This window comes from Aphelocoma coerulescens, unplaced genomic scaffold (genome assembly GCF_041296385.1).
Source record: "Aphelocoma coerulescens isolate FSJ_1873_10779 unplaced genomic scaffold, UR_Acoe_1.0 HiC_scaffold_39, whole genome shotgun sequence".
Lineage (NCBI taxonomy): Eukaryota > Metazoa > Chordata > Aves > Passeriformes > Corvidae > Aphelocoma > Aphelocoma coerulescens.
The window spans coordinates 2,225,428-2,241,945 of NW_027183733.1; the positions used below are offsets into that span (position 1 = coordinate 2,225,428).

General features: G+C 54.5%; 1 protein-coding gene across 1 annotated transcript in view; it reads right to left on the bottom strand.

Annotated features, from left to right (window-relative positions):
* LOC138101668 (centrosome-associated protein CEP250-like) overlaps window positions 1–16,518 on the bottom strand; it is an 82,650-nt gene that overhangs the window by 27,370 nt on the left and 38,762 nt on the right. Inside the window, exons 14-22 of the mRNA XM_068999442.1 lie at window positions 11,422–11,488; window positions 10,668–10,822; window positions 9,394–9,735; window positions 7,223–7,416; window positions 5,837–5,927; window positions 3,362–3,490; window positions 2,625–2,905; window positions 1,267–1,426; window positions 445–688 (exon numbers count right to left, since the gene is read on the bottom strand). Of these exons, the coding sequence (XP_068855543.1) occupies window positions 445–688; window positions 1,267–1,426; window positions 2,625–2,905; window positions 3,362–3,490; window positions 5,837–5,927; window positions 7,223–7,416; window positions 9,394–9,735; window positions 10,668–10,822; window positions 11,422–11,488 (1,663 nt within the window). The remainder of the gene's footprint in view (window positions 1–444; window positions 689–1,266; window positions 1,427–2,624; window positions 2,906–3,361; window positions 3,491–5,836; window positions 5,928–7,222; window positions 7,417–9,393; window positions 9,736–10,667; window positions 10,823–11,421; window positions 11,489–16,518) is intronic.

A 16,518-nucleotide genomic window follows, 5' to 3' on the forward strand; every position in this document is an offset into this window, starting at 1 on the left:
AAAAAGCAGGAATCCAAGGGGCAAGGTTCAGAGGAATAGGAAAGTGTCTTTCCTCTTGGGCTTGTGCAGAGTGAGCAGTCCAAGAGAGACAAAGGAGCGGGGATGCCTGTGCAGCCCTGCTCCAGAGAGGCCAATAGCCTGGGGGCTCTGGCAGGGCCTGGAGTTGGGGGGAATCGAGCTGAGGCATCCAGCTACAGCTCCTCAGCACAGACACAGCACCTGAAAGGCACCACCTGTGCACGGGATCAGCCATAGCACAGCCAGATGGCACTGCCAGCCACGGCATCTTTCTCGAGAAAAAGCTTTCACTGGCACTGGATGGAGAAATCTCCTGCTGGTTGTTCTTCCCCTCTGCCATCTCTGGGCACTTTTCCTCTGCATGGGATCAGAGAGCCCTGCTGGCAAGACGGGATGGGGCAGTGGGTGCGAGAGGAGAAGCTCTACCTTGCTCACTTTCCTCCAACTCCTGCTGCAGCTCCTGGTTGCGAGCCTTCAGATGGTCTATCTGAGCCTGCACCTCCCTCAGCTCCAGCTCCAAAGTCTTACACTGCGTGGCCATGGCCTCTGCTCTTTCCTCAGAGCTCTGGAGCCTCACATGCAGCTCAGACCCCTCAGTTTCCAGCTCCTGCTTCTCCTGAGTAGGCTGGGGAGCCGCCTTCTCGATCACTGCTTCCAGCTCGGCCGGCATCTGGAAGATGGATGCACAGAGCCTCAGGGACAGGGCTGCTCCTGAGGCAGCAGAGCAGGCAGTAGAGCAAGCAACAAAGGAGAAATGATTTCAGGCAAAAAAACATGCCCAAAACAGAAGGCACAGAGCCAAGGATTCCAGTGGAAACAAGTGTCCTGAAAATAGGGAAAGGGAGCCAATGGGCATCCTTGAGGCTGCAGCTCTGAACACCGGCTGAACTGGCTGCGCTGGAAGTGCCCTCCCCAGCCTGCCATAGCCACGTCTGTGTGCCCACATTGCTCGGTGCCCAGCACAGGCACCAACTCCATCTGGGACAACACTGCTAACAGAGGGATGGAGAAGCTCCAAAGGAGTCTGCTGCTGCTTCTCCTCCCACATTTCCTGCTGGGACCCGGGAGAGAACGGAGGAAAACATCGGCAGCAGACACCAGATCCAGCCTTGGCCTGTGGGTGCAGCAGCACCCCGGGGCAGAACACGGCAGCAGTGGATGCTGCTGGGAGGGGAAAGCAGTTGGGGCCTCCAAGCCAAAGGTGATGATGTGTGTCCCTGGAGAAGAGGACGCCAGGGCACAGATTACCTGGGTGTTGAGCTTCAGCACTTGTCCTGTGCGGTTTGCACAGAGCTGCTCGGCCTCGCGAAGAGCAGAACGAAATTGAGACACCTGATTGTTCAGTGCCTGGTTCTTTTCTTCCAGTGTTCTGAGGCACAGGTTCTTTTCCTCCAGAGACAGAAGCAGCCTAAAAGGGAAGCATGCAACTCATTACTACACGGTATCACATTTTAGGAACTCTTAGGACTCGCACCACCTCGGGGAAAACTGCTCTGTCTGATGAGGTTTGTCTAAACAACGTGGCTGTTTGTTTGTTCCCCCTGCAGTCACAGCCCAGCATGTGCCCACTCTGCTTTTATTCATGAAAGAATGGGGAGTTCCTGCCTACATGTCCTACCTTCTTCTTGAGATGGGAATGTGAATATAGACCTAACAAAGTCTTGCCATGAAGAGATTAGGGGAGAGGAAGAGTTTTCTTCTGACTACCCAGGCTCCAAGGGGGAAAGGTTTGGTCAACATGGAAGAGACATTTCCTTGCCCCATCTTGTATGTCCAGGTAGGAGGAGCAGCACCCTACAGCCAGAGGATCTCGGGGAAGTTCCCTAAGATTTACCAGCACCCATCCTACTTCCAGCTGGAGAAACAAAGGCCGATAGCAGAAGGGGCAACAGAGCCTTGGAGCACAACCTGATGGAAGATGCAGAAACCTGCAGGCAAGCAAGAGGGCCCTGCCCTTTCTTTGTCTTCTTCTCAAAAGAAGAATCCAGTGGCACTGAAGACCGGCAGGACTTGGTCAGCTGGAGGGGCCCCGCTAACCTTGGTCTTGTCTCTTGCATTCTTTGCACAGTCAGTATTGCCTGTGACTCTGGAGGCTGGCAGGGACCCTGCTTGAGCCCCCCCAGGCACCTGGGGGCATTTTCTGAGGAACGATGCAACAGAGACATTCTTGGTTCTTGGGTGCCTTTGAGGGGAATCTGGCCTAGGTCAGCAATCAGGGCCTTGAGATGGTTCTGCCAAGCAAAGGCATCAGGATGCCAGGCTGGTCCAGATCCCAAAGGCTTCAAGTTACAGGACCCAAGGCGGAGCTGCTGGATGTGTCCAGCTCCTTACACTGCAGCTTGGGCAGTGTTAGCACACCCACCTCACAACAGAACACACCCCTAGAGGGAAAGAGCTACTCCAAAAGCCTTTGTCTTCAGAAAAACTCTAACTGAAGGCTTGAAAGAAAAGAAAATGAAACACAACATCCAGACAACCAGACGCGTCTGCACGGAGAGTTCAGAACTCTGCCACATAGGAAATGCTGCCAGAGCCCCTGGCCAGTGCAAAGATGGCAAAGAGGGAATCCATTCCCACAAGGCAGAGTCCCACAGGCTTTCATTTACCTGGCTTTTTCCTTCTCTAGGGTGTTCAAGGAAGCCCAAAGTCCCGAATTTTGGCGTGCCACTTCTTCCCATTGACTCCTTTCCATCTCCAAGTTCTTCAGGTGCACTTGCAGCTCCTTGTTCTGATGTTCTGCCTCCTCCAGCATCTTCTGGAGCTGCTCAACCTGCAACAGCTTCTGCCTTGACTGCTTCTGGGCCTCCCTCACATCTTGCCGGGCTCTCTGAACAATCGTTGCCTGGGACTCTCTGGAGGCTGCCAGCTGAGATGTCAACTCTCCCACCTCCAGTCAAACAGAACAAAGCAGTCAGAGGCTACAGCCACAGCCTGTCACTGTCAGCCACAGCAGAGGCTGTGAGAAAAGGCAAAGGCCAACTTTCCATTTCTCCCTGTCCTCAGAGCACCAGATTCACAATGCATACGGACAACTTGTTTCAATCTCTACGTGGCCCACCAAGGGCACCTGAAAAAGCACCTCCCACACCAAGGCCAGCAAGAAGAGGCCAGCAGGAATCCGTGCTGATGGTTGCTGGCCAACAGCCCAGAGGACTAGCCCAGCTGTCCAGGGCAGCAGCTGAGATTCAGCAGAGCACCGAGGGTCCTTCAGAGCAGCTGCCAAGGAGCCCAGAGCACGAGGCAGCCCCAGGGACCACCCCAGCAGCTGCTGCTCTGCCATGGAAAAGCAAGAAGGGCACAGACCCCCTGCTGGATGCTGCGGTGCCACTGCTCTTTCACTCACCTGCTTTTGTAGAGCCTCCCTCTGCTCAAGGAGGAGATTCATTTCCTCTTTGATGCCTCGTAGTTCTTCCTCGTGCCTCTTCTGCGCTGCCTGGATTCCCCTCCGAGCTTTCTGCAGCTCAGCTTGCAGCTTTGCCTGGATGGTCTGGCAACAAAATGCAGAGCAACTTCCTGCGACCTGCCCTCAGGCTCAGCTTTTCCCACTTGCTCTCTCAAAATCCCATTCCTTCAGCGACTTCTTTTGGCTTCTCTACCCAGCTCTGCTTCCATTGTAAGCCTTGCTTCCTGGGCCTGAGCTCTGGAGTTTGCCAGGCTCTGTGCTGCCAGGGCCTGAAGCAGCCCTTGCCTCCTGACTCCCAGCACCTGCCTTTTGTGCCCTTGCCACTGCCCTGCACTCTGTTCCCTGCCTGCTCAGACTTACCTGCCCCTTCTCTTGCTGCTCTTTCACCTCCTGCCTGAGCTGCTGCACCTGCTGGCAGGCTTGGCTTAGCTGTCCCCGAGTTTGGAGCAGTGTCTCTGATAAAGAATTCTTCTCCTTCTGCTTTTCCAGCAGGACCTGCACAGAAGGAAAGAGCAGAGGGCTTGACACTTCCCCTGCAAACTCTGTGTGGCAAGAGGCAAAGACTGATGGGCTCACGCGCTCTCAGAGCACTCGGCTGCTGTTCCCCTGGGCCACTGTCTGCCCTGGGGGGGACACAGCTTCCCAGAGAGTGACTTAGAACACAGCCCAGGAGACATCTCTGGGTTGCTGTTCAGAAATACTCCAGGCGAGTCTTTAAAAAGATTTGTCTCTTGTCAGCGTTCCCGCTGCGCCCTCCCTGTGCCCACAAAAGAAAAGTCCTACAAACTCAGTTTGGCTATGGACACCGACCAGTACACACCAAAAGAGGACCCTTAAGAGAACAGTGAAGATCCTCCAAGGTAAGTCTTAGGAAAACAGAGCACAAGAGCAGCACAAAAATCCCAACGGAAAGCTGATGTTTCTGCCGGGCTTCCTGTGAGAGGGCTCATTCCTGGGCCCAAAGATAGCCCTCTTCACCTTTCACCTCCCCAAATTCAATGTAGAAGACATGGAGGGCATGCTCCACACAGCCCCATAGCCTGCCATCTCCCACAGCTCCAGCCTTGCAAAAAATCACACCAATTCTCCTTGCACAATCATTACCTCTCGCTTGGCATTTTCAAATCTAGTTTGTTCCTCTTGTCTTTGAGCCTGCAGGGTGGCAACTTTCTGCCTCATCTCAAACAGCACCTTCTGGTGCTCCTGCTCTCTCTCTGCCTTCTCTTTTCCCCATTGCTGCAGCATCTCCTGTATGTCTGCATGGTACCTTTCCCGCTCAATTGCCTGAGGAGGGGAGGAAAAATCTTCAAGTTGAAGTCCCCAGGCAAGCTCCTCGCTGAAAAACGTGAAGCTTCATCCCTCCCACAAACCCCAACCTGAAAAGACAACAGCACTGGCTCTCTGCTCTCCAGAAACCGTGTCCTGTCAGGGAATTTAAAAGGAGGCTCAGCAGGTGCAAGGATCCCAGAACCATGGAATCATTTCTGTTGAGAAAGACCTGCACAAGCATTGAGTCCAACCATTCAGAAAAGGAGGTGTCACCTTCTGGCACCCTGATGCCCCAGTCACAAGGACTGAAGGACCGGGGCCTGTTCCATTTGCTTCCAGCCCAAAGCTAATCCCTCTGTCCACCGTGGGAGCACAGCAAGACAGGAACCGAGTTCCCACGCCTGCAGCCAGCAGCACTGTTGGCATCTGCTCCACGCTGGCATCTGCTCCGTGGCAGGTGGGACTCGGGGAAGATCCTGCCCTGGGCCGCCACGCTTTGGGTGGGCACTGCCCAAGCTGCTCTGGAACTCGCCTTACGCCCTCACGGAAGCCGTGGCTGCATTTACTGGCCCAGCACCATCCTGTGGGTCTTCACGCGCCTCCAAGTCCGAGCCGCCGCCTCTCCTGCCCGGCCCAGCAGCGGGAGGCCTCTGGCAGAGGACTGCTGCCCTTTCACACCCTCAGGCTCTGCTGGTGCTAAACCAGCCCCCAGGGCCAGCTTGGACAATTCAGAAGCGTATTGTCACCTACCAGGTCTTGCAGGAGCTTGTTTATTTCCACCTGCTGAGCAGTTCCCTGAAGCCTGAGGCTTTTGTGACACTGCTGCTCTACCTGCAAGAGCTGTTGTGCTGTGTCTTCCTGCTCCTGCTTCCTGAGAGCTCTCTCTGCTTCCAGCTCACGTTGGAGGCACTTCACTTCTCCTGCAAACACGACCAACAGCAAGATTCAGAGTCTTTACTGCCTTTACTGACTCAGGCCCTTTCAGTGTCAGCGTAGGAGGGCCCTGCCTCCAGCGCCACCGCTCCTCAGAAGCCCTGCAGACAGAGGAGGCTTTACAGCAGCTTCTCTAGGTGGGGCGGCACCACAAACAAAGCACACGAGGTTCTCACCTTGTAGCGCCTCCTTGGCCTGTGTGACTGTGAGCACTTGAGCCTCCAGATGGTTGCTGGTGATCTCCAGCTGGGATATCTGCTGCTGAGCAGCAAACAGGCTGGATTCCAGGTTCTCCTTCGCTGACCTACAGGTTGCAAATACGGAGAGACATGAGCTGCTCGCTCCTGACACTCCCGGGCAGTTATTCCAGGACAACGTGGCTCAAGATGCCCAGGCCTGAGAATGCAAAACGGGTCGCATGGAAACTTGTACAGAGAAGGCCCATTTGTGCCATTTCAGTAGCAAAGCAGGGCCCTCTGAGGGAGTGCCCAGGCCTTCCTTATGGCCTGGCACAGCACAGACAGCCCAGCCCAACGTGACCTCAACAGCCGAACCTTCAGCTGCTCTTCCTGACCTATGACCCTGGCTAGCTGTGCCCACACAGGCTGGGCCAAGGAGCAAAAGCCCAGCCTCTGCTCACAGCCCTTCTCTCATCAGCACTTCCAAGCTGCTCTGCAGGGGGACAGAACAGACTCTCGTCCTGGCTCACTCCTGACTTGTTAACTCTCTTCATCATGGACATAAAGGTACATAATTTTCCAGACACTCTGTATTTAAGAGACTTCAGAACTACTTTGCATGATACAGTAAAATCTCATGGTCATGGCAGCACTTGTAAAAATTCAGAACACCATGTTGTCTGAACAACAACTACCTGAATGCAGAGACTGCAGTTTAAGCTCCTGCACGGTCAAGGAATAGACTTGCCACCTTTCTTTTAGTGTTGCCAGCTAAGCAGGCAGTAGCCCAAGTCTTGTCCTTCTTTGGAGAGTGAGAGGGACCATCCAAAAGGACCTTGGCAGGTTTGACAGGTGGGTGCCCATCAACACAGCAAGAATCCCCAGGGGCTGTCAACAATTCCAAAGAGGTTTCCCTGCTGCTCTCTAAGCAGCTCTAGGTCCTGCCTCACACTTCTCAAGAGTGTGCTTGGAAGCAGAAGGCCCTCAGCATTTTCAGCAGGAGCCTCTGGCTTCCCCCTGAATGGCAGCATGCTACTGCCAACATCCCAAGGTCAGAGCCTGGAGTTCTGAAGATGAAGCTTCAGTTCTGAAGATCAGGATTGTGTCAAGCTACTTAGGAAGGAAAGAGGGATGTTCAATGCCCAGCACAAGGAACTAAACCCAAGAGAAACTTGAGGTTTCACTCAACAGCTGCATGGTTTAAGTACTACTCAATTCAGGGCCGGGTGGCTTGCTTTTGACTTCCCACACGAGTGTGCTTGGCGGCACAAACAGGAGCCCAAGGCTCACAACAGCTTTGCTGGCTTTAGATGTCAGAAAAATAACCTTCACATTGTGGCATATTTCTTTTTCTTGAGACTTCCATTTTCTGTCCATGCAAGGTAAAAGCATCCGGAAAGGGTCTCCTCCCTGCCTTTACCTGGTCTCTGCCAGCTGCTTGGAAAGGTCTTGTTGGTGACGCTCCATGGCTGCCAGTCGGCCCTCAAGGGCAGCCTTCTCCCGGCCCAGCAGCTCCTTCTCTCTGCACACCTGGGCCAGTGCGTGCCCTTGGCCAGAGGGCTCCTGGTGCAGCTGCTCCAGAGCCCTGCTCAATGACTCTTGCTCCTGGGAAACCTGGAAGCAGGACAAGGTACAGCTCGAGCCCTTCCTCAGGAGCCCTGTGCAGAGCCAGCCAGTGCCACCTCGCAGGCAGCCAGAGGACAGGGAGCTCCCATGCTCTGGGCTCAAAGTTTCACAGCATCTGCCCTCTGCAGCTCCGATACCCTGGGCTGCCAAAAGCCTCTGGCACTGTTACCTTGGAAGTGCTGTGTCAGGCCCTGCTGGCTTGCCTGGCACCAGATTGCTCCTTCCCAACAAACATCCCTGCCCCAAATTCTGTGTTGTCACCCAAAAATACTGCATCTTCCACAACTGCCAATACACTTGACTCTAAGCACCAGCAGTGCAGCTGCTGTTCAGCCCTCGCTACAGAACTCTGCTCACTTCAGTCCATCACTGCTCACCCCCACGTGTTGCCTCCCCTTGCCTGGGCAAGGGAGAAGCAGATCCCCATGCCCGGCTTTTGGCCTGGAGCTGATCTGAACAGCAAGCTCCTGCACAGCCAGCCCAGGGACAGGGAGCAAACTCTCCTTCTCCCAAACTTCAGAGCATTCCACATGGGAGCAGAGCACAATGTGGGCAACGAAGCCCACGGGGAGAATGAGCCTTCAAGCACTGCTGAGGCCACGAAACTCCTCCAACTCTTCTTTCCTGACACCACGGGCTTGTGGCTGCTGGGCTGGCTGGCAGCAGAGAGCCAGCTGCTCCCACCTCCTGCTGGCTCTGCAGCGGGTGCAGCCACAGCAGCTCCAGCACGGTGCCCTCTGTCTGCTCTGGAGCAGAGGAGCTGCCAGCCCTGGGAGCAGCGCTCAGGGCTTGCCTGGCTTGGGGAAAACAGCTCAGCTCACAGCTGCTACTCTGCTTTCTGAGGGACATGTGCCTTGCCAAGGGTTGTGTTCCTCCCACCAAGGAAGATGATGTTCTCACCTGTCCAGAAGTCGACCTGCTGTGCTGGGAAGACGGGGGAGCATCCACTCTAATGGTATCCGAGAGGTAAACATTCCCAAAGATTCTCTGGACACTCCTCCCTTCAGGTTCCACCTGCAGGTTGGATGGGAGAAAGGGTCACAGAAACCTGTCAGCAAACATGGGGCAAAAGGACCTCTGGACATCAAGGCAAGGAGATCTCTGCTCACAGACCCTCAATTGCACCAGACAGCACTGGGGGCAAAGAGCTCTCGCTGGGGGCTGTGCAGGAGAGGCCAGTGTGTGTCCGGGGACACGGGGCCAGGGAGGGAGGCAGCGGAGTGAAGGTGCCTTTGTGAAAGCCATGGGCTGCCACAACAGAGAGAACAAACAAAGTGGTGTGCCCACAGCAGGGACAGGGAGAGGCAAGGAAACAAGCAGAGGACTCCAAAGCACTGCCTGGGCACACGAGTCATGATCCAGAGGAGCCTGAGGCTCTGCAGAGGCAGTGAAAGCCCACTTTACCTCAAAAGTTCTCCTGAGCTCACGCTTCTCTGGCTTGTCTTTTGCTGCTGCTGCAACCTGGTCCCGCACACATTCCACACCCCTCCTGGAGTGCTCAGACAGCCGCTTGCCCTCTGCTCCAACAGCCTGCTGGGTATTCAGAGAGGAGATGATTCCCTTATTTCAAACACCACAAGAGCTGTCCCTCAGAAATCTCCATCTCGGGAAGCATCCTCGAAGCTCCAGCAGTGCAGCTGCTCTTCAGCCCTCGCTACAGAACTCTGCTCACTTCAGTCCATCACTCTGCTCACCTGCTCCATTCCTTTCCACACCAAATCCAACCCACACATGTTGCCTCCCCTTGCCTGGGCACGGGAGAAGCAATTCCCCATGCCCAGCTTTTGGCCTGGAGCTGATTTGAACAGCAGCTCCAGAGCTGCCTCAGTCATTCCAGGCATGCCAGCAAACAATCTGGCAGCCAATGGTCTCTGGCTGGAGCCAGGCAGACAAACAAGGCTGCCTGCTGCAGCCCGGGCTGCTTTGCCCAAGCAGGCCTAGACTGACAGGGATTTAGAATCCCACCTCTTCATGGGAAACTTCATTGGAATCTTTGAGAGACGTTGCAGTGGACTGAAGATCAGTGCCAGTGCCTACCTGGAGACAAAGCCTTTCCTTCAAGATGTCCAGGTCTTTCTTCAGAGCCCCTTTGGAAATTTCACTCTTGGTCAGTGCAACACTCAGGACTTGAGCGGTCTCTTGCCATTCCTTCAAAGCAGCAGCCCCATGCTCCAACTGTTCCTGCTTGGCTTCCCTCTCCACTTCCAGTTGTTGGGTGTTTTCCTTGACACTTCGCATCTCCGGTGTTTTCATTTCATTCTTCTTTTTCAGATCCCTCATCTGCTCCTCGTACAATTCCCGTTCATGCTGCCAAAACAGGGAGGTCACTCATTCCCTCTCTCAGTTTGCTTTTCATACCAGATCGGGACTCCTGCCACAGGCAGGCAAAGGCTGCCCCTCTCTCTCTGCCTCTCGGGATGCCTCAGACCTTTGCTGGGACCGCCCTTGACGCTGAGTCTTTCCCAGCTCACTCAGCCCATCCCAGCTCCCTTTCTGCCCTTCCCCGACCTCTTGCAGCTCCACTCGAGTGTTCCTTTGGGGAGCAGCTGCCAGAACTGCAGCCAGGATTCCAAGTCCACGCTAAGCAGGATTTAGGCGGTGCCATGAGGATGTGCTCTCCAGCAGGGAGAAAGGGAAGAGCAGACACCCCCAACATTTCATTCCCTGCAGCTGGGGTGACAGGAGTGGTTTTTGAGCTCTCCTGTGTAGAGTTTCCATGGCACCATCCCCGAGAGCCCCACTGCCCTCTCTTGGAGCAGCAATGGCCACATCAGTCTGTCATTCTCTGCTGCCACTCAGGACGAGTTCTCCCCTTGCAGGCACACGTCCTTATCTGCATCAGCACTTTGCTTTTCTCTCTTTTCTCCCCACTGGCTGCTCTCTGATGGCCAAGGCCAAACACCTTTCTATTAACAGCAAACTTGGCCTTCTCACCTCTCGTTCCAGGTCCAGGTATTTGAAATCTGGACGTGGGTTTGGACACGAGGAATTGCCCAGACCATGCAATGTCCATAGAGACAGTGTGGACATTGAGAACTAGAGGGCACAAAACTCCAGCATGGAGGAAAACCAGCAGCCTCAGCACTAACTGGCTTTGACATGACTACGACATCTTTTCCTCCTTATTCAGAAGAATGCAGTTTGAAAAGCTCAGCTGGAAAGAGGTGCTCCTTAGAACTATTAACACAAGGGCCAAACATAGCTAGGAAATGGCCCTTCATGGCATCTGCCGTTCTCACCAGCACATCCTTCCTTTCCTTCTCCAGGCTCTCCAGTTTCCTCTGCAGAGATGCCACCTCCTGACAAAGAGTCACACCCTCTTCCTTCAGGGCAATGGCCTCTTTCTCCAGGGCAGTTTCTCGAGAGGTCTTCTGGTGTTCTGCCCTCCACATCGCTGCAGCAGGAAGGAGAAGGAGAATGAGAACAGCAAAGCAAAGGCAAACTGATGTGCATCCTGCAGGGACAACAGCACTGTCTTCTTGGCCTGCCTGTGTTTGCCAGCCCCTAAGGCCGCAAGGGCTTCCAAAGCTGACAGAAATGAAGGAGAAAAAAGCAGGACTCCAAGGGGCAAGGTTCAGAGGAATAGGAAAGTGTCTTTCCTCTTGGGCTTGTGCAGAGTGAGCAGTCCAAGAGAGACAAAGGAGCGGGGATGCCTGTGCAGCCCTGCTCCAGAGAGGCCAATAGCCTGGGGGCTCTGGCAGGGCCTGGAGTTGGGGGGAATCGAGCTGAGGCATCCAGCTACAGCTCCTCAGCACAGACACAGCACCTGAAAGGCACCACCTGTGCACGGGATCAGCCATAGCACAGCCAGATGGCACTGCCAGCCACGGCATCTTCCTCGAGAAAAAGCTTTCACTGGCACTGGATGGAGAAATCTCCTGCTGGTTGTTCTTCCCCTCTGCCATCTCTGGGCACTGCCCTTTTCCTCTGTGTGGCATCAGAGATCCCTGCTGGGACAGGATGGGGCAGCGGGTGGGAGAGGTGAAGCTGTACCTGCTTGAATTTCTTCCAACTGTTTCAGCAGCTCCTGATTGCTGGCTCTGAGATTGTCCCTCTCAGCCTGCCCCATGCCCAGCTCCAGCTCCAAGGCCTGTATCTTCTTCCTTGCATCATTCTGGAAGAGGCAAGAGGAACAGAATCACCTGTCAGTGCCACTGCTGGCAGGAGACAAAGGGCTACAAACACTAAAGCAGAAATAGCCCAGGTGGGAGAGGGCAGCTGGACCGTACTGGTAGATGTGATCGTGATCCTCCTTCCTCCCCATGCTAGTGAGACAACCCCCCTACAAGAACTTCTACCCATCCTGGCCTTGGCACTCTGCTTGTCCAGCAGCCCAGCAGCAGGACAGGATTTCTGGGTGCATATTACCAGATCTTTCTGGGAATGCTCCAGGTGCTGCTGCAGGTCTTGCAGAGCTGCTGACACTCTGTCCACTGTGAGCTCTGCGGGGACATCCCCATCCTGAGAAGCACTTAGGCCCAAGACATGACCCTTTTCTGAAAAGAGAAGACATTCTCTTTCAAGATTTAATCCAACAGTCTCCAACAAACAAGGCCTCTTTCTACCTAGGAGGAGGTGCCTTTGTCATTGTCCTAGAGCTCGCCTTGCAGCAGGATGTGTGTCACAGGCTGACGTTATTTTGATGACCACTAATGTCAGCACTGCCCCAAAGACAACTGCATGGGCCCTGTGGCTTGACAGGACTTGGGCCCTTCTCCCTTCTGACTCTAATCACTTCTCTACAAACAAACATGGACTTGTGTCTCTGCAGGGAGACAAGACTTCCCAAGGCCTGAGTCAGCCTGAACTGACAGGGTGAGTGTGTCATACCAGGATGACCAGGAACCACCCCCTCGCTCCACCTGCTCTCCCAGCCTCCCACACTTGCCTGAGCTCCAGGTGACCAAGTCTCTGCTATCCCTGATCACGTGGTGGAGAACCAGGAGCAGTTTGTCCAGCTGGGATTGAGTTTCCTGGTGAGCACCACTGGCCTGCTGACACTTTGTGGCCAAGGCCTCTGCTCTGTTCTCAGAGCTCTGGAGCTTCCTACGCAGCTCAGACACCTCAGCCTCCAGCACCTGCACAGAGTCCCTCAAGCTCCGTTCTCCTGCTCGGGACTCCTCCAGCTCCTGCAGCAGCTGCTTCTCTCGAGTTGCCTGGGTAGCCTCCATCTCCAGCACTGCCTTCTGCAGGGCCCGCATCTGGAAGATGGATGCACAGAGCCTCAGGGACAGGGCTGCTCCTGAGGCAGCAGAGCAGGCAGTAGAGCAAGCAACAAAGGAGAAATGACTTCAGGCAAAAAAACATGCCCAAAACAGAAGGCACAGAGCCAAGGATTCCAATGGAAACAAGTGTCCTGAAAATAGGGAAAGGGAGCCAATGGGCATCCTTGAGGCTGCAGCTCTGAACACCGGCTGAACTGGCTGCGCTGGAAGTGCCCTCCCCAGCCTGCCATAGCCACGTCTGTGTGCCCACATTGCTCGGTGCCCAGCACAGGCACCAACTCCATCTGGGACAACACTGCTAACAGAGGGATGGAGGAGCTCCAAAGGAGTCTGCTGCTGCTTCTCCTCCCACATTTCCTGCTGGGACCCGAGAGAGAACGGAGGAAAACATCGGCAGCAGACACCAGATCCAGCCTTGGCCTGTGGGTGCAGCAGCACCCCGGGGCAGAACACGGCAGCAGTGGATGCTGCTGGGAGGAGAAAGCAGTTGGGGCCTCCAAGCCAAAGGTGATGATGTGTGTCCCTGGAGAAGAGGACGCCAGAGCACAGATTACCTGGGCGTTGAGCTTCAGCACTTGTCCTGTGCGGTTTGCACAGAGCTGCTCGGCCTCGCGAAGAGCAGAACGAAATTGAGACACCTGATTGTTCAGTGCCTGGTTCTTTTCTTCCAGTGTTCTGAGGCACAGGTTCTTTTCCTCCAGAGACAGAAGCAGCCTAAAAGGGAAGCATGCAACTCATTACTACACGGTATCACATTTTAGGAACTCTTAGGACTCGCACCACCTCGGGGAAAACTGCTCTGTCTGATGAGGTTTGTCTAAACAACGTGGCTGTTTGTTTGTTCCCCCTGCAGTCACAGCCCAGCATGTGCCCACTCTGCTTTTATTCATGAAAGAATGGGGAGTTCCTGCCTACATGTCCTACCTTCTTCTTGAGATGGGAATGTGAATATAGACCTAACAAAGTCTTGCCATGAAGAGATTAGGGGAGAGGAAGAGTTTTCTTCTGACTACCCAGGCTCCAAGGGGGAAAGGTTTGGTCAACATGGAAGAGACATTTCCTTGCCCCATCTTGTATGTCCAGGTAGGAGGAGCAGCACCCTACAGCCAGAGGATCTCGGGGAAGTTCCCTAAGATTTACCAGCACCCATCCTACTTCCAGCTGGAGAAACAAAGGCCGATAGCAGAAGTGGCAACAGAGCCTTGGAGCACAACCTGATGGAAGATGCAGAAACCTGCAGGCAAGCAAGAGGGCCCTGCCCTTTCTTTGTCTTCTTCTCAAAAGAAGAATCCAGTGGCACTGAAGACCGGCAGGACTTGGTCAGCTGGAGGGGCCCCGCTAACCTTGGTCTTGTCTCTTGCATTCTTTGCACAGTCAGTATTGCCTGTGACTCTGGAGGCTGGCAGGGACCCTGCTTGAGCCCCCCCAGGCACCTGGGGGCATTTTCTGAGGAACGATGCAACAGAGACATTCTTGGTTCTTGGGTGCCTTTGAGGGGAATCTGGCCTAGGTCAGCAATCAGGGCCTTGAGATGGTTCTGCCAAGCAAAGGCATCAGGATGCCAGGCTGCTCCAGATCCCAAAGGCTTCAAGTTACAGGACCCAAGGCGGAGCTGCTGGATGTGTCCAGCTCCTTACACTGCAGCTTGGGCAGTGTTAGCACACCCACCTCACAACAGAACACACCCCTAGAGGGAAAGAGCTACTCCAAAAGCCTTTGTCTTCAGAAAAACTCTAACTGAAGGCTTGAAAGAAAAGAAAATGAAACACAACATCCAGACAACCAGACGCGTCTGCACGGAGAGTTCAGAACTCTGCCACATAGGAAATGCTGCCAGAGCCCCTGGCCAGTGCAAAGATGGCAAAGAGGGAATCCATTCCCACAAGGCAGAGTCCCACAGGCTTTCATTTACCTGGCTTTTTCCTTCTCTAGGGTGTTCAAGGAAGCCCAAAGTCCCGAATTTTGGCGTGCCACTTCTTCCCATTGACTCCTTTCCATCTCCAAGTTCTTCAGGTGCACTTGCAGCTCCTTGTTCTGATGTTCTGCCTCCTCCAGCATCTTCTGGAGCTGCTCAACCTGCAACAGCTTCTGCCTTGACTGCTTCTGGGCCTCCCTCACATCTTGCCGGGCTCTCTGAACAATCGTTGCCTGGGACTCTCTGGAGGCTGCCAGCTGAGATGTCAACTCTCCCACCTCCAGTCAAACAGAACAAAGCAGTCAGAGGCTACAGCCACAGCCTGTCACTGTCAGCCACAGCAGAGGCTGTGAGAAAAGGCAAAGGCCAACTTTCCATTTCTCCCTGTCCTCAGAGCACCAGATTCACAATGCATACGGACAACTTGTTTCAATCTCTACGTGGCCCACCAAGGGCACCTGAAAAAGCACCTCCCACACCAAGGCCAGCAAGAAGAGGCCAGCAGGAATCCGTGCTGATGGTTGCTGGCCAACAGCCCAGAGGACTAGTCCAGCTGTCCAGGGCAGCAGCTGAGATTCAGCAGAGCACCGAGGGTCCTTCAGAGCAGCTGCCAAGGAGCCCAGAGCACGAGGCAGCCCCAGGGACCACCCCAGCAGCTGCTGCTCTGCCATGGAAAAGCAAGAAGGGCACAGACCCCCTGCTGGATGCTGCGGTGCCACTGCTCTTTCACTCACCTGCTTTTGTAGAGCCTCCCTCTGCTCAAGGAGGAGATTCATTTCCTCTTTGATGCCTCGTAATTCTTCCTTGTGCCTCTTCTGCGCTGCCTGGATCTCCCCCCGAGCTTCCTGCAGCTCAGCTTGCAGCTTTGCCTGGATGGTCTGGCAACAAAATGCAGAGCAACTTCCTGCGACCTGCCCTCAGGCTCAGCTTTTCCCACTTGCTCTCTCAAAATCCCATTCCTTCAGCGACTTCTTTTGGCTTCTCTACCCAGCTCTGCTTCCATTGCAAGCCTTGCTTCCCGGGCCTGAGCTCTGGAGCTTGCCAGGCTCTGTGCTGCCAGGGCCTGAAGCAGCCCTTGCCTCCTGACTCCCAGCACCTGCCTTTTGTGCCCTTGCCACTGCCCTGCACTCTGTTCCCTGCCTGCTCAGACTTACCTGCCCCTTCTCTTGCTGCTCTTTCACCTCCTGCCTGAGCTGCTGCACCTGCTGGCAGGCTTGGCTTAGCTGTCCCCGAGTTTGGAGCAGTGTCTCTGATAAAGAATTCTTCTCCTTCTGCTTTTCCAGCAGGACCTGCACAGAAGGAAAGAGCAGAGGGCTTGACACTTCCCCTGCAAACTCTGTGTGGCAAGAGGCAAAGACTGATGGGCTCACGCGCTCTCAGAGCACTCGGCTGCTGCTCCCCTGGGCCACTGTCTGCCCTGGGGGGGACACAGCTTCCCAGAGAGTGACTTAGAACACAGCCCAGGAGACATCTCTGGGTTGCTGTTCAGAAATACTCCAGGCGAGTCTTTAAAAAGATTTGTCTCTTGTCAGCGTTCCCGCTGCGCCCTCCCTGTGCCCACAAAAGAAAAGTCCTACAAACTCAGTTTGGCTATGGACACCGACCAGTACACACCAAAAGAGGACCCTTAAGAGAACAGTGAAGATCCTCCGAGGTAAGTCTTAGGAAAACAGAGCACAAGAGCAGCACAAAAATCCCAACGGAAAGCTGATGTTTCTGCCGGGCTTCCTGTGAGAGGGCTCATTCCTGGGCCCAAAGATAGCCCTGTTCACCTTTCACCTCCCCAAATTCAATGTAGAAGGCATGGAGGGCATGCTCCACACAGCCCCATAGCCTGTCATCTCCCACAGCTCCAGCCTTGCAAAAAATCACACCAGTTCTCCTTTCACACTCCCTTACCAACAAAATGTCTATCAGGATCTATTCCTGTGCTGGACATTTTCAGGATGG